Source organism: Manis javanica, chromosome 9 (assembly GCF_040802235.1).
Source record: "Manis javanica isolate MJ-LG chromosome 9, MJ_LKY, whole genome shotgun sequence".
In the NCBI taxonomy this organism is placed as follows: Eukaryota; Metazoa; Chordata; class Mammalia; order Pholidota; family Manidae; genus Manis; species Manis javanica.
In genome coordinates, this window is record NC_133164.1 from 18,655,147 (window position 1) to 18,674,030 (window position 18,884).

The following is an 18,884-nucleotide window of genomic DNA, read 5'->3' on the forward strand; positions in this document are numbered from 1 at the left end:
CTGCAATTCCAAAATCTAAGGCTCTGACAACTAAAAGGCTTTGTAGGGTTTGTGCAAACTTGCTAAAAAATTAGATTAAAATGGAATCTAAATACCAGGAAGAGACTTGGAATCTTTATTAACTCCACTTACTTTGCATATCCAAATATTTTACTGCAGATATTTTAATATTTTGTTACTATGTTTGATCAGATATACTGCTGTAGACACCCCTGGAGATGTGACAAAGCACAGTAAATAGGTCACATCACCTCTGTAAAATATTTTGGATACTGAAGGTTATATGACTCAAGATTTCTGTATAAGAGACTATAGACCTCTTACCCCAATTGTAAAATTGTATCTATCATGTAGAATTTTCACGACAAAGAAAATAATGTAGAATAGTCACTGAGATCAATGACTGCCTCTTAATAATCACCCAGTTCATGCTAGCCATCATGAAAATGAAATGCTCTCGAAAGGTAAAAACTATGACTCAATTGTGAAGAAGTTGGTATTAAGTAAACATGAAACTTTTAGTTGTCTCAGATCATTGCTCTCTCTCCTTCTTTAGCACATAACTGGCTATGTTTACAAGGAATATCATCTATAATGGATAAATGAGGCTGAGTTGACAGTAGTTTCCTGAGTAGCAATCTCCATGAAACAGTGATATGACAGCTTCAAAGTTCAAATGGAAGGAAAGTATAAGCAATAATTTCATATCTGGTTAATTTAATAGTTGTTAGGGTAAATGCAGCAGACAGACATCTCAAAATAGGCAAGGATTCCAGAATTGTAAGACTTAAGATCTTTTCTTATTTTTAGGGGGAGATGGGGGGAAAATATAAATTATAAAGACAAATCTTAAAATACAAAACTCAAACCACAAGTTCCAGAATAGGAGAATCTACTTGATGGTGGAAAATTGGAACAAATACAAGACGGATCAAAATAAAGAATGTAACGTTGACTCTGTGGATATAGAAGGTGGATCTCTGAGAACTGAGCCCACTTGTGGTCTTCAGCCTGTACGCAGCCCTCCAATGTCCCCTGCCTCCTGGTGTGCTTAACCTTGTGCCATTCCCTTCTTCTGGATGTGGGTTGTACTTACTAGCTTCCTTCTAAGGAGTAGAACACCCCAGATATCAGTTCCAAGATCCAATTGTAAAAACACAGTGTCTTTTGCCTGAATCTTCTCTCCCCTTGCTTGCTCTGAAGTAAGCCAACTGCCACAATGTGAGCTGCACGAAGGAGCTGCCTGCCTGGAAAGCTGCTCAATTCATGAAAACCGGGGTCTCATCCTAACAAGCTGTGAGGAATTGAATCCTGCTTTGAAATGAGACTGCACCCCATCAACAGACTGACTGCCTAGTCCTGAGAGACAATAAACCAGAGGAAAGACGCACTCAGCTAAGCAACTCTTGGGATTCTGGCCACAGAAACAGAGAAAAGCAAATGTTTCCTGTTGTAAGTAATTTAGTTTTGGAATAGAGTAATAAAAATAATAAACATTTAATTATAAAGAGAACCCTAAATAGCTTCCATTATAGAATAGGGATGTACAAAGCAGAATACAATTTTTGTAAACACAGAAAGTTAAAATGGATGGTTGAGATGAAAGTAATAACAAGAAAAAATACAGAATGAGTGAAGTACATGTAGAAAGAAACATGAGTTCTAATTTATGTTATTGTGGTGTAAAATCTTATCTAGATTTCATAAATCATGAAATATAAATGTAGGAACATCATCTAAGTCAATAAGGTACATTAAAAAACCAAGTTAATTTGTACAAATAATGCACAATAAAACATTCACAAAATAATCCACACAAATATTTTATTATTAAGAACAACATATTACTAAAAATATTAAAAATAATGAGGAAGATGAAGAAGAAAAAACTAACATTGAACAATTATATTTCTGTCCCTTTTCTTGCCATATATATCCATTACTCCTAGAGTTGCATGCCATTATTAGCTCCATTTTAAAGATGAGAAAACAATAAAAAAATGATTATACAATAAAACCATGTGACACAGTGAAGTTTGTGTTCAGAACAAAATAATATCCTCAAATGTACTATTAGGCAATGTAAATACACCACATGTCTTCAAGTAATATCAAAGTAAAAAAACGGGAAGAGAAGGATAAGAAAGGAGGATAAATTATTCACCTCCCCACACTAAAAATAAAAAAAGTATCATGTTTAATTAGAATCTTCAACATACGACCTTTTACTTACTCCTTTCTCTGCCTGGAATTCTCTTCCCACCACCCTGAGTCTTCATGGCATCTGAGTCACATGCCCTCACATTCCCTTATCCTTGTTTTGTCCCACGTTTCCACTTCACAGAACCTTCTTCAAACACCAAAACTAAAATGCTCTAATGCAGTCTTTCTTAAGTTTTTGGTAAGTCAGCTACATTCAGTTAGGGTAGTCATATCGCTTATTTACCGGTCATTATCCATCAGCATTGATGATTGTCCTCATTTTACAGTCTATGCCTGCTCCCAGGTAAGTCATTTTAGTTTACATCACTCCATCATTTTTCTTTTTCATGCTATCCTTGATCTCCACCTATTTGTCAAAAGTAACTACATACAATACTCTTGAAAAGACACATGATGAATTATTTAGGCCCAGAAATTAACTATAGGTAAGATAATAATTATATTCTCAGGAAAATAATTTGATTACACTTTAAAATTTAATTCCAAACAATCAGCTGCAGACTAAATGTTAAATTCTGTTTGAATATAGAAATTACAGTCAATTTATTCATTATGACCACCACAAATTGTAGTATGGACTGAGTGTGTTTATAAAAAAGAATTTTATATGCCATTTCTTTGTTAATGATAAATATTGTATTGTCAGAAAGCCTGAGTCATAATTATATCATTTAACACACAACTGTTTAAATAAAAGTTTCACAAATAATTATTCAAGCAGTAGGAAAAGAGGCAGTTTACAAATACAAACATATTTCACACAAATATAATGCAAAAGATACCATTTAGATGTTTTTATGTAAATATTTTGTTAAATAAAGTTCTTATGGACAAATATTTTTTCAGTGGTAAGAAAATTATCCGTCTGGGAAATATCATGAATCTTTGGATTCCAAAAGTGACAGTATTCTGAGTAGAATTCAAGGAATGGGGAGAAAAATTGCTATATCTATACTCTGAGTTTGTTCTTTTGTTCTTTTGTGCTTTTATCCCTCAGCTATATCCGGAGTTGATAAAACAATAAGGCTCACTTACTGATAAATAGAGAACTACAGACAGGTAAGATTTACAGAGGTAATAAAAAAGGAACTGGTAGTAGCAACTAATAGCAGCACTTCTAGAGATTCTACAGTGCCTGTAGAAGAAAGTTGACCCTGAGACTAGAAAATAAAAACATATATTCACTGAAGTTAAAAAAAAAAAAACCCGAAGAAACAAAAACCAAAGTTCCAGGAAATTTGGATAAATAAATAAATAAATAAGTAGAATTCATACATTTTTAATATGATAGTTTTTCAATTCTCGTTAATGTAATTGAAACCACAGGACTTTAGAGCTATATAAAACACCAATTCTTTTTCCCATTTAACATTTCAATTAAAGGAAATCATTTATAGTTAGCTTTCTGTAATCCAAAGCATTTTCTTAATAAATAAACAAAGTATTTTTTAACAAATAAGACTTTCTCATTCCCTAGACTATTAAAATGTTTTTACCACTTAGGACATTTGAAACAATGAATTTACCATGGCTATTTGATCATGTGCCACTGTTATTTTTGATTTAACATTCACAGAGACAATATTGTCCTGGATGAAACTGACCTTCACTCCTTTACTCATTCATCCCTTCATTTATTCAAAGAATAAAATTAAGGGAAAAAGAAAACCAGATCTTTGGAAAAAGCAATTACTAAAGAAGCATTTTGCTGTGATTTTTGATACAGCTGAAGGAAAGGAAAAAAAATGTTCTATGTATATTAAAATATATAAATGATAAGTCAGTGATGATTCCAATATTGCTAAGAAATTCTGAACGAAAACAAATGAGAAGAATTTTGCACAATATTGGGCTTTCATAGTAAGAAGGAAAACTGTGTAAAGAAAATGTAGGGATAATGAGGACTAAAACAAAAATATTATAAACAGGAAGGCTTTCGTGTGCAAGAGTTAAATGATGTACTAAACATAACTATGTTGAAGTCAACCACTCTAAAATCTCAAGTAGAAAATAAACATTTGAAATCAAGTATGCATTTGTGAAATAATATAGACATAATTAATATAATCTGAAAAAACAGTGTATCCACTCATTTTATCAAGTAAATATTTAGTATTTTAATTTTTTTTTGAGGGGGCATCTCTCATATTTATTGATCAAATGGTTGTTAACAACAATAAAATTCTGTATAGAGGAGTAAATGCTCAATGCACAATCATTAATCCACCCCCAGCCTAATTCTCATCAGTCTCCAATCTTCTGAAGCATAATGAACAAGTTCTTACATGGTGAACAAATTCTTACATAGTGAATAAGTTCTTACATGGTGAACAGTACAAGGGCAGTCATCACAGAAACTTTCTGTTTTGATCACTCATTATGAAATATAAACAATCAGGTCAAATATGAATATTTGTTTGCTTTTTATACTTGATTTATATGTGAATCCCACATTTCTCCCTTTATTATTATCATTTTTTAAAATAAAATGCTGAAGTGGTAGGTAGATGCAAGATAAAGGTAGAAAACATAGTTTAGTGCTGTAAGAGGGCAAATGTAGATGATCAGGTGTGTGCCTATGGACTAAGTATTAATCCAAGCTAGGCAAGGGCAATAAAACATACACGGATACAGAAGATTTCTCTCAAAACAGAGGGGGTGAGGTTCTGAGCCTCACCTCTGTTGATCCCCAATTTCTCACCTGATGGCCCCCCTGCAACTGTGCCTGTCTTAGGTTGTTCCTCCCTTGAGGAATCTTACCTGTCTCTGGCTAACCAGTCATCTTCCGGGGCCATACAGGGAAATGTAATGGTAAGTGAGAGAGAAGCCATATTGTTTGAAAAGGTTAGCTTTTTACTTCTTTGCAGATTTATGCCCTGTGGCTTCTATGCCCAGCATTTGTCTTGAGGTATCTTTACCACCCGGAGGAGTTATGATACTCAGTGAATTCGATATGAGGCATGAATTCTATTTAAGGGTTGTAATTAGGAAGGAAGAAGAAAAGCTATAGAGGTAGCAGATGGAAGAAAACATGGGAAGATTGATTATTTCTTTGACATATCTTCTTGTAGAGTAACTTAAGCATGTATAGGTTTTAAACTACTAATTAAATTGCACACACACATTAACATAATAGGAATACAGTTACATAACCAAGGCAGACCTATAATTACCAGCCATCTCCAGTGAAGCCAAGAAAACCATTTAGGCACCCTAAGCATTTGTGAAAATTTGTCTATGATGTAATGGATATTGTCCAACTGTACTTGAACAGTCTGAGAGAAATCAGACAAATTAAAACAACCCATTCCTGACAACCCATTTCTGGGAACTGTTCACATCCCATATGTTCTTTTAACAGTAGACAGTTTGTAGTTGTAAGATTTTGGAGTGCTACAACTTGCACTTCTCCTAATTCTTGGTTGAGTTCCAACAGTATAGATCCTGTCAAATTTGCTGTTTTAATGTATGCACAGGCCAGCTTAGATATCTCCTTCTTCATTCCAATGGCAAGTCCAGGAACCGGTGCGATAAATGTAGCTACAACTGCAGCATCACCTGGATCTTTGTGGAGGTTTTTTGATGATCATCTTCTGGTATGACTCTTCCAGAGAGTGCTGATGTTGGAAGTTCTTCATATCGTATCTTAGTTCATTTCCTGGGTAGCCAAATTAGGCTTTGATCCTCTGTATAAACACAAACAGACCCTTTGCCCACACTTTGATATGCCCTTTATACCATTGTGTAGAACTCATTGGAGGTCACCACCCAGGAACTGCTTTTTTTTTTTTTAAGAGAAAGGAATATTATCAGAAAAGTGTACCTCCATAGCCGATCATCTGACACCCTTTAAGTGATCAAAATTAAGGATATTTAAAGCATGCATTGTTGATTTACAGTTAGTTTTATCCTATCAGGGAGTAATCCCCCTTCTCTTTCTTTCTTTTTTTTTCTTATCTTTAATCTACACTTATATGAAGAATATTATGTTTACTAGGCTCTCCCCTATACCAGTTCCCCCCTATAAACCCCTTTACAGTCACTGTCCATCAGCATAGCAAAATGTTGTAGAATCACTACTTGTCTTCTCTGTGTTGTACAGCCTTCCCCTTTCTCCCACCACCCCCCTATGCATGCTAATCTTAATACCCCTCTTCTTCTCCCCCCCCGTTATCCCTCCCTACCCACCCATTCTCCCCAGTCCCTTTCCCTTTGGTACCTGTTAGTCCATTCTTGGGTTCTGTGATTCCGCTGCTGTTTTGTTTCTTCAGTTTTTCCTTTGTTCTTATACTCCACAGTTGAGTGAAATCATTTGGTATTTCTCTTTCTCCACTTGGCTTATTTCACTGAGCATAATACCCTCCAGCTCCATCTATGTTGCTGCAAATGGTAGGATTTTCCCTCTTCTTATGGCTGAGTAGTATTCCATTGTGTATATGTACCACGTCTTCTTTATTCATTCATATACCGATGGACATTTAGGTTGCTTCCAATTCTTGGCTATTGTAAATAGTGCTGCAATAAACATAGGGGTGCATTTGTCTCTCTCAAACTTGATTGCTGTGTTCTTAGGGTAAATTCCTAGGTAGTATCTTAATTTTTAAAGATTGTATTTGATGCAGACATGATGAAATTCTTTTATCTTTTCTACTTAAAATACTGTCATAATTCAGTTATTGCAGACCAATTTATGGATTGTCACATATAGTGTTGGATATTCTTGAGTCTCAGGTGTGAACCAAACAAGAAAATCAAAGAACCACACAAAAAACTGTTTTCAAGCATCTTGGATCTCAGGATCTAATCTTGGGAGTAGATAGCTACCAAGAAAATTAAGCTAAAAACATAACATGGTAGTTAATGATGAATATCAAGGAGGAACTTCAACAGAGAATGAGAATAGAACCTCAGCAGAGGGTGTGATTTTAAGCAAGAGGTCAAGAACTTACTGGAAGATGACATTCCAGTAAAGAGTCGGGTACTGAAGTACATGGATCATTAGGAGAAGTTATTAGCAAAAGAGAAAAAAAAGTACAATGCAAAGAGATGCTAGATAATCTGGTTTATTTCAAGGAATGATGAATCTGAATAGGCTAAAAAGCAGAGAAAAAGCATGAGAAAAGATCCTTAAGTCCTAGACCGTCGCAAAGACTTTGGCTTTGACTCTGAGCCCTTGAAGAACGATGTGGAATTAAGTTGTTGAAAAAAATGCAAATCAGTAGAGTTGAAAAAGAGATAGGATATAAGAGAGAATTAAATTTTGAATTTGAACAAGTTGGACTTTTGTGAGCAAAAGGCAAATACAAGATGAAGGGATGGACATTGTAACATAATTCAAATAATCTTAAAACCATTTTAAATTATATCTGCACATTACAACATGTACTGGGGGAGACAGAAGACAAGTGCATAGTCTGAACTAAAATGACTGATGTATGAATGTTAAGAGTATCAACCACAGATACAAAAACCTACAATACCTTGACCTCTTCATTCTGCTTAAGGAACAAATAAATTCAATCTTCCTGCATGATATTCTGGCTTGGACAAAATTATCAAGCCATTTCTAAGTAGATGTGATTCTCAGTCTTGAAATAGCACCAGCTGAGTGTAATGTTAAAAGGATAGAATAACTGTGCAATATGGCAAGACAAAAAAAAATCTTTGTTATAATTCAAGGAGATTTTTCTTCTGCTCTGTTGTCCTTTATTCTAATGGATTTAATTCTGGTGGACATTGCAAAGAAGTATAAGTGGAAAACAAGCCTATATGGTTATTGCAGAGGTTTTTCTAGACTCTTCCTGGAACTAATTCTGGGTGGATTCTGAGCAAGTGAGGGAGTTGAGAGCAGCTATGTTGCATTGGTTGATAACAGAATCCAGTTTCTGCCAGTAGTAAGACCCAGTAGGATTGGCATTTTTCTGGAATATGGGTTGGGTGAAATTTCCTTTTGTAAGAAAGAATGAAAAAGTCTCTTCTCTATGTTTTTAATGGGTTTTTACAGAAGCTTTTGCCATATAGCTACCCTGGGACATAGTTTGAAACTTGAATCTCTTCAGTAACAGATTATAAAAGTACCTGGGAAACAACCATTTCATTTTCTTTCAGTTTGTACATTTTAACTGGGTAAATTTAGTTTCAGTAAGTTGGATTCTTTTTATGCTTTAGGCTTCAAAAACCAGAATAGATTTTTCTTCCTTATTTTAAACAATTATAAAACAATGGTAACAATACCAATGCCATAGATGTTATGGGTACAATTGTCAAGTGCTTTGAAATTCTAAGATAAAATATTAACACATCTGTGATGGTTAATTTTATTTGTCAACTTCACTATGATACTCAGATATTTGGTCAAACACCAGTTTACATGTACTCCAAAGGTATTTTCTAGATGACATCAACATTTAAATTGATAAACTAACATTTAAATTGATAAGAGTAAAGCTGATTACCCTCCATAATGTGGAAGGGCCTCATCTAATCAGTTGAAGCACTAAGAGAAAAAAGACTTAGGTCCCAAGGAAAAGCAGATTTTGCCTGTAGTCTTCTGCCTTCAGACTAAAGCTATAAAATCAATTCTTTCCTCTGTCCCTAGCATGCCAACCTACTCTGAAGATTTTGGACTTGCCAGCATCCACAATAGCATGACCAGTTCCTTAAAATAAATCTCTCTTTATACACATCACATTCCATTGGTTCTATTTCTCTGGAGAAATCTGGGGAACCTGACTAATAGAACATCCTGTTTAAGACTGTGGTGGGCATTGCTCATTCAGAACCCCTTTACTAGGAACTTCAGGAAGGCTTAATTAAAGAGAGAGAAATACCACTCCCCAATGTCTTACATTAAAATGCTTAAGGCACTTAACAGAACACATAAGTGATCTGTTAAGTGAGGACACTTTTAGATATATCCACTGATCTGAACAATCAAAAATAAGGTAACCATGAAATTTGGTGAATCACTGCATTTTAAACCTAAACTTAAAATGCTTCCTAGAAAATTCTAGAAGCATGTGTGCTAGAATGCGGGTACCTCAAGGGAACCTCACGAGTGGGAGCAGTCTGATCCTTTGCCAAATTACTTGCAGTGACTCCCATGAGTGCCACATTTCACCCTGATCACCCTACATTTATTTTTCCACTGAGTTAAAACACTATTGGATTGGAAAGCATGTTGATGGTTGTGGCAATATTTCAAAGAATATTATTCATACCATATAAAAACATTTTTTTTTAAAACTTAAACCCATGCACTATGGAGTAATATTTCACAGATAGTTAAGATGATGAAAATAAAACCAGCATTTTCTTGTAACAATATATAACCTAGAGCACATACCCCAGCTTTGGCTAATGGTTTTTAGCAATTTTGAGTATTCAAAGAGCATGAATAAGGAAGATTTATGAAATGCTGTTCTAATATGTTAAGTCCACAATATGAAGTAGATAAGAAGTCAATTGATGTTTAAGAAAATAATGATGACAATAAAACAGCAAGTGTGGTGAACAAGAGATTATTAATATTACACTTTATGGAAAATGCTAGGAATAGGGATCTGAATAAATTAGTTCAACTAAGGCAAAATAAACTACACCTGGATATTCCTCTTCACTATCTAAACTTTTCTTTAAAAAAAAGGGGGTCAATAAATCATGTCTATCATTTTCTTCTTTCATTTATATCAGAGTCCTTATCCATTTACTGTATTTTCAACATAAAAGCCACTGCAAAGCTGCTATTTACCTTCCATTTAGTTATGAAAGTTATGAGCAATCTATCTTTCACTGCCTATTACAGTTAATGCAATAAGGAGCCTATTGCACATGGGGTACTTGGTTGGTAAAATGTAATTACACCAAAAGCCAAAGCACGTGTATTTGAACTCAGACAACAGTACTATGTTGGCAGCCGCGCTCAGAAAATAGCGCCCAATGCAGGGCAGCCGGAAGGCCCCGAACTTCCTAATGACAAATCATCCCACACCACTAAACTACATGCTAATTGCGCCTTGGCATAAGGACCAATGAGACCCACCAAATGGTTATGCTAATAAGGCATATGGAGCCGCACCAACCAGGTCAGAGCATGAGAACTATATAAGCAAGCCTCTCCTTCCCCTCTGGGTCCTGCCCAACTCATTTGTTTCACAAAGAGCTGAAGAATAAAGCTTTCTGCAGAAGAATCCTGCTGTTGTTGCATGCTGTTCTTGCCGGCGAGGACAGGGCACGCGACAAGTGGTGCCGAAACCCGGGAACCAGAACATCACCGGCACAGGGAGGACCCTTCAGACATCTGGAGAGGATTCAGAACTGCAGGTCAGAAGAAAGCCCGGAGGGGTAAGTTCCGAGAGGCCCCTGCTTTTTAGGATGATGGTTGATGGTTCTCTGTAAATAAGGAGGCACCATGGGGAATGCACCGTCATTAGTCACGGCGCTGCAGACAGCTCTCAAAGAGCGAAACTTGAAGGTCTCCAGCAAAGTCTTAGGATCTTTTGTGAAGGAGATAGACCGTGTGGCCCCCTGGTTCATTTGTGCAGGGTCCCTCTCAATCCCGAGCTGGGACAAACTGGGGAAAGATCTTGATAGAGAGGAGGAGGAGGGTAGCCTGAGGGGAGGCACCAGGCCCCTCTGGAAACTGATTAGAGCTTGTCTGCAAGATGAGAGATGTGAAAAGGTAATAAAAGAAGGTCAGAGAGCATTGACAGATATCCAAGAGAGCATGTCAGAAACGGAACGGGAAACAGAGAGCGCGCGCGGCCGAAAAAAGGCCACAAAAACGAAGGTAAAGAAACATCAGAGTGAGGGAGAAAGCCCGCCTAGGGCAAAAGCGAAAGAGCCCCGAGAAGCGAGTGACGATCGCCTCGGAGAAAATAGTAAATACCCCTGGAAAGAGTTGAGGGACCTCCAACTCTCCAATAGGGAATCTGAGGAGGAATTAACGTCCGCAGAGGAAGGGGAAGAGAATAAAACCGCAGAGTGCAGAAGTAAGGGAACCAGCAAAGTTGAAAAGCGGACCAAGGAAAAAATGAAAGCAGGGTGTCCCCCGACGCCCGTTGCCCCGCCACCTTACGTGAGTGGCGCACTCTCCTTTTGCCACCCAGATACTCTTCAGGCAATTAGACAAATGTTTCCTGTATTTGAGGATAATGGCGTACGCTCTCACCAGCCCCTGAGCCATAAACAAGTTAAGGAGTTAGCAGAATCCGTTCGGGCTTATGGAGTCAGTGCTAACTATACCATAGCACAAGTTGAGAGATTAACAGAGACAGCCATGACACCCGCAGACTGGCAATATGTAACTAAGGCATGCCTTTCTAGTATGGGGCAATACATAGAATGGAAGGCATTGTGGCATGATATCAGCATGACCCAGGCACGCGCAAACGCGGCCGAAGGACAGCCTGCGTGGTCATATGATATGCTGACGGGCCAAGGACAGTGGGTAGCCAACCAGACCGCCTTCCCCTTACAGGTATACGCACAAATAAACACGTGCGCCGCCAAGGCATGGAAAGCCCTCACCAACAAAGGAGAAGTATCAGGCAATTTGACAAAAATTATTCAGGGGCTGAGCGAGCCATTTTCTGACTTTGTCGCTCGCATGATGGAGGCCGCAGGCAGAATATTTGGAGATCAGGAACAAGCAATGCCCCTAGTGGAGCAATTAGTATTTGAACAATGTACCAAAGAATGCAGACAGGCGAAAACACCCTGGAAACAAAAAGGGATACATGCCTGGTTGAAAGCCTGTAGAGAAATAGGAGGGCCACTCACCAATGCGGGCCTAGCCGCGGCCATATTACAGAGCCACAAACAAGCCAGGATCACTAACAGAAGTATCAAATGCTTTCAATGCGGGAAATTAGGACATATAAAGAGAGAGTGTAGGAGCCCAGCTTCAGAACAAACAACCCAAAAGACCCCTGGGTTGTGCCCTAAGTGTAAGAAAGGCAGGCATTGGGCCAATGAGTGCCGGTCTATTAAAGATATAGAAGGGAAACCCTTAGAACTGCCAAAAAACGCCCAGAGGGGCCCCTGTCACCAGGGCCCGCAAATATATGGGGCAACCAGCACGCAGGTGTCATTCGGGAACAACCAGGCCCCCCAAGGAGAGCCACTTCAGGTTCCGCGGGATTGTACATCCGTGCCACCACCAGAATAGTGTTGACTCCACAGATGGGAGTTCAGCCTATCCCTTCAGACTTTAAAGGCCCCCTACCACCAAATACCATTGGGTTACTCCTAGGGCGCTCTTCTGCTGCATTGAAAGGCCTGGTAGTTCATCCCGGAGTTATAGATCAAGATTATGAAGGACAGGTAAAAATCATGTGTTCGGCTCCCAGAGGAATCTATCCTATATCCCCGGGAGACCGCATAGCCCAGCTCTTAGTTTTACCTAGTCTCCACGCCAATTATCCTGCTACCAACACGGAGAGGGGAGAAAGGGGCTTCGGCTCCTCTGACTGGGATTCAGCCTTCATAGTATTAGATTTAGCAGACAGACCAAAATTAACTCTTCAAATAGAGGGAAAGAGCTTTGAGGGAATCCTAGACACTGGAGCAGATAAAAGTATTATCTCTGCAACCTGGTGGCCCTCCAAGTGGCCTGTGACCCAATCCTCACATTCATTACAAGGTTTAGGATATGAGTCAAGCCCTTCAATTAGTGCCAAACCATTGAAATGGCGAGCCCCTGAAGGACAAGAGGGTACAGTCACCCCTTATGTACTCCCTCTACCGGTCAATTTATGGGGGAGGGATGTCATGAGAGACTTAGGCCTCAAACTCATTAATGAATACTCCACCCCCGCCCAAGGCATGATGATGGACATGGGATACATCCCTGGCAAGGGGCTGGGGAAACACCAACAGGGACACATAGAGCCCATCCTGCCCAAAGTAAAGAATGACCGTCACGGCCTGGGTTTTTCATAGGGGCCATTGAAGATGCCATGCCCATACCTTGGCTCACAGAGGAGGCCGTATGGGTTCCTCAGTGGCCCCTATCCTCTGAAAAATTAGAAGCAGCTCATTGCTTAGTGCAAGAGCAGCTCCAAGTGGGACACCTAGAACCCTCTGTGTCCCCATGGAACACACCCATATTTGTAATCAGGAAAAAGTCAGGATCATGGAGGTTGCTTCATGATCTGAGAGCAGTAAATGCTCAAATGAGAATGCTTGGACCCGTACAATGGGGACTGCCACTCCTCTCTGCCTTACGCAAAGAATGGAAAGTGCTGATAATAGATATTAAAGATTGTTTCTTTTCTATACCTCTAAGCTCCAAGGACAGGGAAAGATTTGCTTTTACTTTGCCAGCTATTAACCATGAACAACCCGATGCCAGATTTCAGTGGAAGGTCCTCCCTCAAGGAATGGCAAATAGCCCCACCATATGTCAACTGTACGTTCAGCGAGCGCTAGACCCAATTCGTAAGACCTATCCCACGCTAAAGATCATCCATTACATGGATGACATCCTTCTTTGCTCCCCACAACCAGCGGAAATAGAAGAAGCATATATAGATCTCACTAGATCCCTAGAAAATTGGAGACTGAATATAGCAAGCGAGAAGGTCCAAAAATCTAGTGTTAGCAAATTCCTAAGAGCAACCATTTACACAGATGTAATTTGCCCCCAAAAGCTTGAGATAAGACATAATCAATTGCGAAATTTGAATGACTTCCAAAAACTCCTAGGGGATATTAATTGGTTGTGCCCATACTTAAAGATACCCACCACTGAATTGACTCCACTATTTAAAACCCTAGAAGGAGACCCACAACTAACGTCACCGCGCTCCCTCACGCCTTAGGCATTACAAGCCATTCGCAAAGTAGAACAGGCTTTGATGACAGCACAATTAAATAGAGTGCAATCGAATGAACCCTTTGAGTTGTGTGTGCTTCCCACCCCGGAGCTGCCAACAGCAGTTTTATGGCAGCACGGCCCACTGATCTGGATCCATCCCCAAGCCTCTCAGGCTAGGACAATAGAGTACTATCCGGCAGCCGTGGCCAAACTTGCTTTGAGAGGAGTAAAAACCTCCATGACACATTTCAGAGAGGCTCCAGCTAAAATTATAACCCCTTACAGCGTAGAACAGATACAAGTATTATGTGCTATGAATGATGATTGGGCCATACTTGCTTACAGTTTCTCAGGAACCTTTGATAATCATTTCCCTAAACATCCCCTCATCAACTTCGCCAAAAATCATCTCCTAGTATTTCCTCGGGTCACTAGCCTAACCCCGCTGCCTCATGGAAAAACAGTTTACACGGATGGGTCTAAGACAGGCACAGGTGCCTATGTCCATGATGGCAAAGTTGTGACAAAAGGCTACACGCCTGACACTCCACAAATAGTGGAATGTCGCATAGTCTTAGAGGTCCTACAAATCTTTCCTGAACCTTTAAATATTGTGTCTGACTCCTGTTATGTAGTTAATGCAGTCAAATCTCTAGAAGTGGCCGGGCTAATCAAAGCGTCCAGCCCAGTAGCCACTTTGTTCAAACAGATACAATCAGCACTACTTCATAGGCAATCTCCTTTGTATATAACTCATATCAGAGCACATTCAGGCCTTCCCGGGCCTATGACCCAAGGCAACCACCTGGCAGACCTCACAACCAGAAATATAGCTTTTCCCCTGCTAGACCCTATCACCACAGCTTCAAAATTCCATACACAATTTCATGTCACTGCCGAAACACTGCGCAAGCGGTTTAGCATAACCAGGGCCGAAGCTAGGAACATTGTCCTTAGCTGCCAACATTGCTGCAGCTTCCTTCCCACACCTCATGTTGAGATCAACCCCAGAGGTATTAGGCCTTTACAAGTTTGGCAAATGGATGTGACGCATATTTCGTCTTTTGGGAAACTGAAATATGTACATGTATCTGTGGATACTTGTTCAGGAGTCATCTTTGCCTCCCCATTGTCAGGAGAGAAAGCTTCCCATGTCATCCAGCACTGCCTTGAAGCTTGGAGCGCATGGGGGTTACCGCAGATTCTGAAAACAGACAATGGCCCAGCCTATACCTCTACAAAATTTGCTCAATTTTGTCATCACATGGGGATAAAACATATCACTGGCCTTCCCTACAACCCACAGGGTCAAGGGATTGTGGAACGCGCGAACCGCACGCTCAAATCCTATTTACTTAAACAAAAAGGGGGAATTGAAGATATACCCCCCACACCCAAAACTGCCATAGCCCTAGCACTTTTCACTATAAATTTTTTGAATCTGGATGCTCAAGGCCATACAGCAGCGGATCGCCATAATCAGTGGCCAAAAGACCCACAAGAACTAGTAAAATGGAAGGACGTGTTATCTAACCAATGGAAGGGCCCGGATCCAATCATAATCAGATCCAGGGGAGCTGTGTGTGTTTTCCCCCAGGGTGAAGAAAATCCCTTCTGGATCCCGGAGCGCCTAACGAGGAAAGTCCTAAACAAAGGAGATGACTTCGCTGTACCTCCTGACCCTGCTCCTGACACTGGAGACCCCGACTCAGGGAGTATTGAGATGGGGAATCCTGTCTGCCTTTCCTAAGCCTATGCCTGTCCATTTCAATGCAGCCGTTTTTCCCCGCTTTTTCACCACCAACTCTAGTATGAACTTGCCCTACCTAGTTAAAGACACCCTAGTAGCTCCCCTGGGAGAAAACCGATCCTTCGTAACTAATGGGTCATTATGCTTCACCACTCAGAATCTAGCTGGCTGTATCTCCCTGAAACGGAGGAAATACGGATGGTTCAGTGACATAATTCTAGAGGCCAGTAGCCTCCCCGTTATGTCAGCTAAATTTGAAGGGCCTAATAAGGAAGGGAGCCCGCCCTATAAGAACATGACTATCCACCAGATGGTTCTCTGGATCAATGGCACATTTGTACACTCTCCCAGGAACAATTCCACCGACAGGCCTCGTCAACCCAAATATGCCTCCCATTGTGTGGGCGACTATGAGGGAGAGCTGTGGCCCTGGACTGACTGTCAGTCAACTGTAGTAACGTGGGCAACTGAGAGGCAGGAGTTTACCATCTCCCCAGATATGGAGGGACGGCCAGCCAATGAGGCTTGGTGGCCAGTAAAGGTGCTCGAAGGCGAGTTTCGTCAGCAGCTGAGCATGAACCCCTTCCATAAATGGATGCTGTGTGGAGTCAATGGCTTGTGTACCGACCTCTCCCCCTTTTCCGCCCTCCAGGGTGGGGGAATTGGTGTAAAAAATATCACCTTTTGGTGCGAGAATAACCACATGTGCGCACACTGGAACATGATCATGACCCATAACAACGAGAACTACACGTGTTCAGCAAAATCAGGTCCAGAGTCACCTAATTCCCTTTTTCCACCTTCTCCAGTATGCGTATACCCCCCATTTCTGTTTATCTTATCCAATAGTAGCTTTGACTCCTGCTCCAATGAAACCTGCTTTCTGTCTCAGTGTTGGGATGCGCGTAACTTTACCAATGCTTTGGTAGTCCGCATCCCCCGTTGGGTCCCTGTTCCCGTAGACGCCCCTAACACCATGACTCTGTTTCGAGAAAGGCGCGATTTCGGTGTTACAGCCGCCATAGTGCTCCTGATCTCCCCGACCGCGGTCGCAGCCACCGCCGCTGGTATAGCTTTAGACACCACCATCAAATCGGCTACAGAGCTCAATAACCTTGCAGCCTCAGTAGCTTCTGCCCTGGACCAACAGTCCACACTTGATGGCAAACTGAAAGCAGGAATAATGATCCTCAATCAACGCATAGATCTCGTAGAGGAACAAATAGAGGTGCTCTGGCAAATGGCCCAATTGGGATGTGAGCGGAAATATCGTGCCCTCTGCATCACTAGCATTCAATATAAAAATTTTACACGGGCAGCTAATCTGTCACGAGACCTGTCCCAGTATCTTTCAGGAAACTGGTCCCAAGACTTCGATGGGACACTAGAAGAGCTGCGGCGAGAAATTATCCACATCAACTCCACCCGTCTAGATATCTCCGTAGCGGAAGGACTCTCTTCCTGGTTCCTCAGAGCTCTCTCCCACGTCAAGGAGTGGGGGGGCATGGCTGGGATGGGCGTGTTCCTGCTTGGAGGTCTCATGCTCTTACTCTGGTTGTTATGCAGACTCCACAACCAACATAAGCAGGACAAGGTGATCCTTGCTCAAGCCCTAATGGCGATAGACGTTGGCGCCTCTCCCCAAGTGTGGCTCAACATGCTTAAGAAGGAAGCTCGGCTTTAGCTTGAGGTAGCTCTTGCACCCTGAGCCCATGTGGCACTGCACCAGGCCCGAGTACCTCAATGCTTAATCACAGCTTTCTTTAAGAAGCTCATGGTGCAAGAGGGTTGAGAAAAAGGGTCCAAACCCTTTGTACCAAGCGGTCCCAACGCCAGCCAGAGGATGCGAGGCAAAGCACTGCAAGAGGTCTTGGACCCCTCTGAGAGGCATGCCTGACTGCATAGGGGTAGATGCCCAGAACCCCTCTCCAAAAAGGGGGCATCAGGAAGTATGATGGAGGTCAGGCCTCTGTCTCCGCCTCTGCTGGCAAGTTCCGCCTTGAGCTTCTGTTAGACAAAAAAGGGGGAGATGTTGGCAGCCGCGCTCAGAAAATAGCGCCCAATGCAGGGCAGCCGGAAGGCCCCGAACTTCCTAATGACAAATCATCCCACACCACTAAACTACATGCTAATTGCGCCTTGGCATAAGGACCAATGAGACCCACCAAATGGTTATGCTAATAAGGCATATGGAGCCGCACCAACCAGGTCAGAGCATGAGAACTATATAAGCAAGCCTCTCCTTCCCCTCTGGGTCCTGCCCAACTCATTTGTTTCACAAAGAGCTGAAGAATAAAGCTTTCTGCAGAAGAATCCTGCTGTTGTTGCATGCTGTTCTTGCCGGCGAGGACAGGGCACGCGACAGTATTATACAGGTCATCCCCTCCGGATGCAAGAGTTGGATATTCCTTCGAATTGTCTCTCATTATATGTGGAATGATTGGAATGGGTTAGAGAGTGATATATTTAAAAATTATTTCTGACTACCAAATTGTGTATAAGCTGGTTGTCTGATGACAGATTTTAATGCAAACATAAATTATTATCTGCCCAACATAAGTTTTCCAGTCTTTGTCCTTCCCTCTTTAGAGTTTCATATGTAAGATAAACACAACCCTGGGATACACTTGATAGGGGTGGAGAATGAGACCAGAGACCTCCATCTTCGATACTTTGTTTTTTTCATTAATCTGTGTAATGTATAAAGAATGTTTTCTATATTGTTCTTTTGATTTTTGAATTGTCCAAAATAAAATATCATAAAATATTTGAAGTTAATTTATAAAACAATATATGAAGCATGAACTCCTGTTTACTATTTTTTACCAAATAAATTAAAATAACAAAAATGTGATTTTCTATGTGCAGAAATGTTTTCCAAAAATTGAAACATATTGTATATATTATTTCAATTTTACTCTTACATATACTTTCTATTTTTAAAACAAATGGGCATTACTTGGACACTACTCTTAAACTAAAAAGTAAATAAGAAGTGTGGATGATTATGAATATAACAGGTACTGTTATACATGGGTAGTTTTTTGTGTATTATAGTTATGATAGTTACTGTGTTTATGTAAATTATTAAAA

At 40.5% G+C, this 18,884-nt stretch overlaps 1 protein-coding gene across 1 annotated transcript; it reads left to right on the plus strand.

Annotated features, from left to right (window-relative positions):
• The first annotated feature begins 10,192 nt into the window (after positions 1-10,192).
• LOC140843356 (uncharacterized) lies at positions 10,193-18,125 on the plus strand. Its single transcript, XM_073212457.1, has 2 exons — positions 10,193-10,566; positions 15,639-18,125. Exon 2 carries the CDS (start codon positions 15,700-15,702, stop codon positions 17,473-17,475), a length of 1,776 nt encoding a protein of 591 aa, XP_073068558.1. The 5' UTR covers positions 10,193-10,566; positions 15,639-15,699; the 3' UTR covers positions 17,476-18,125.
• The last annotated feature ends 759 nt before the right edge of the window (positions 18,126-18,884 follow it).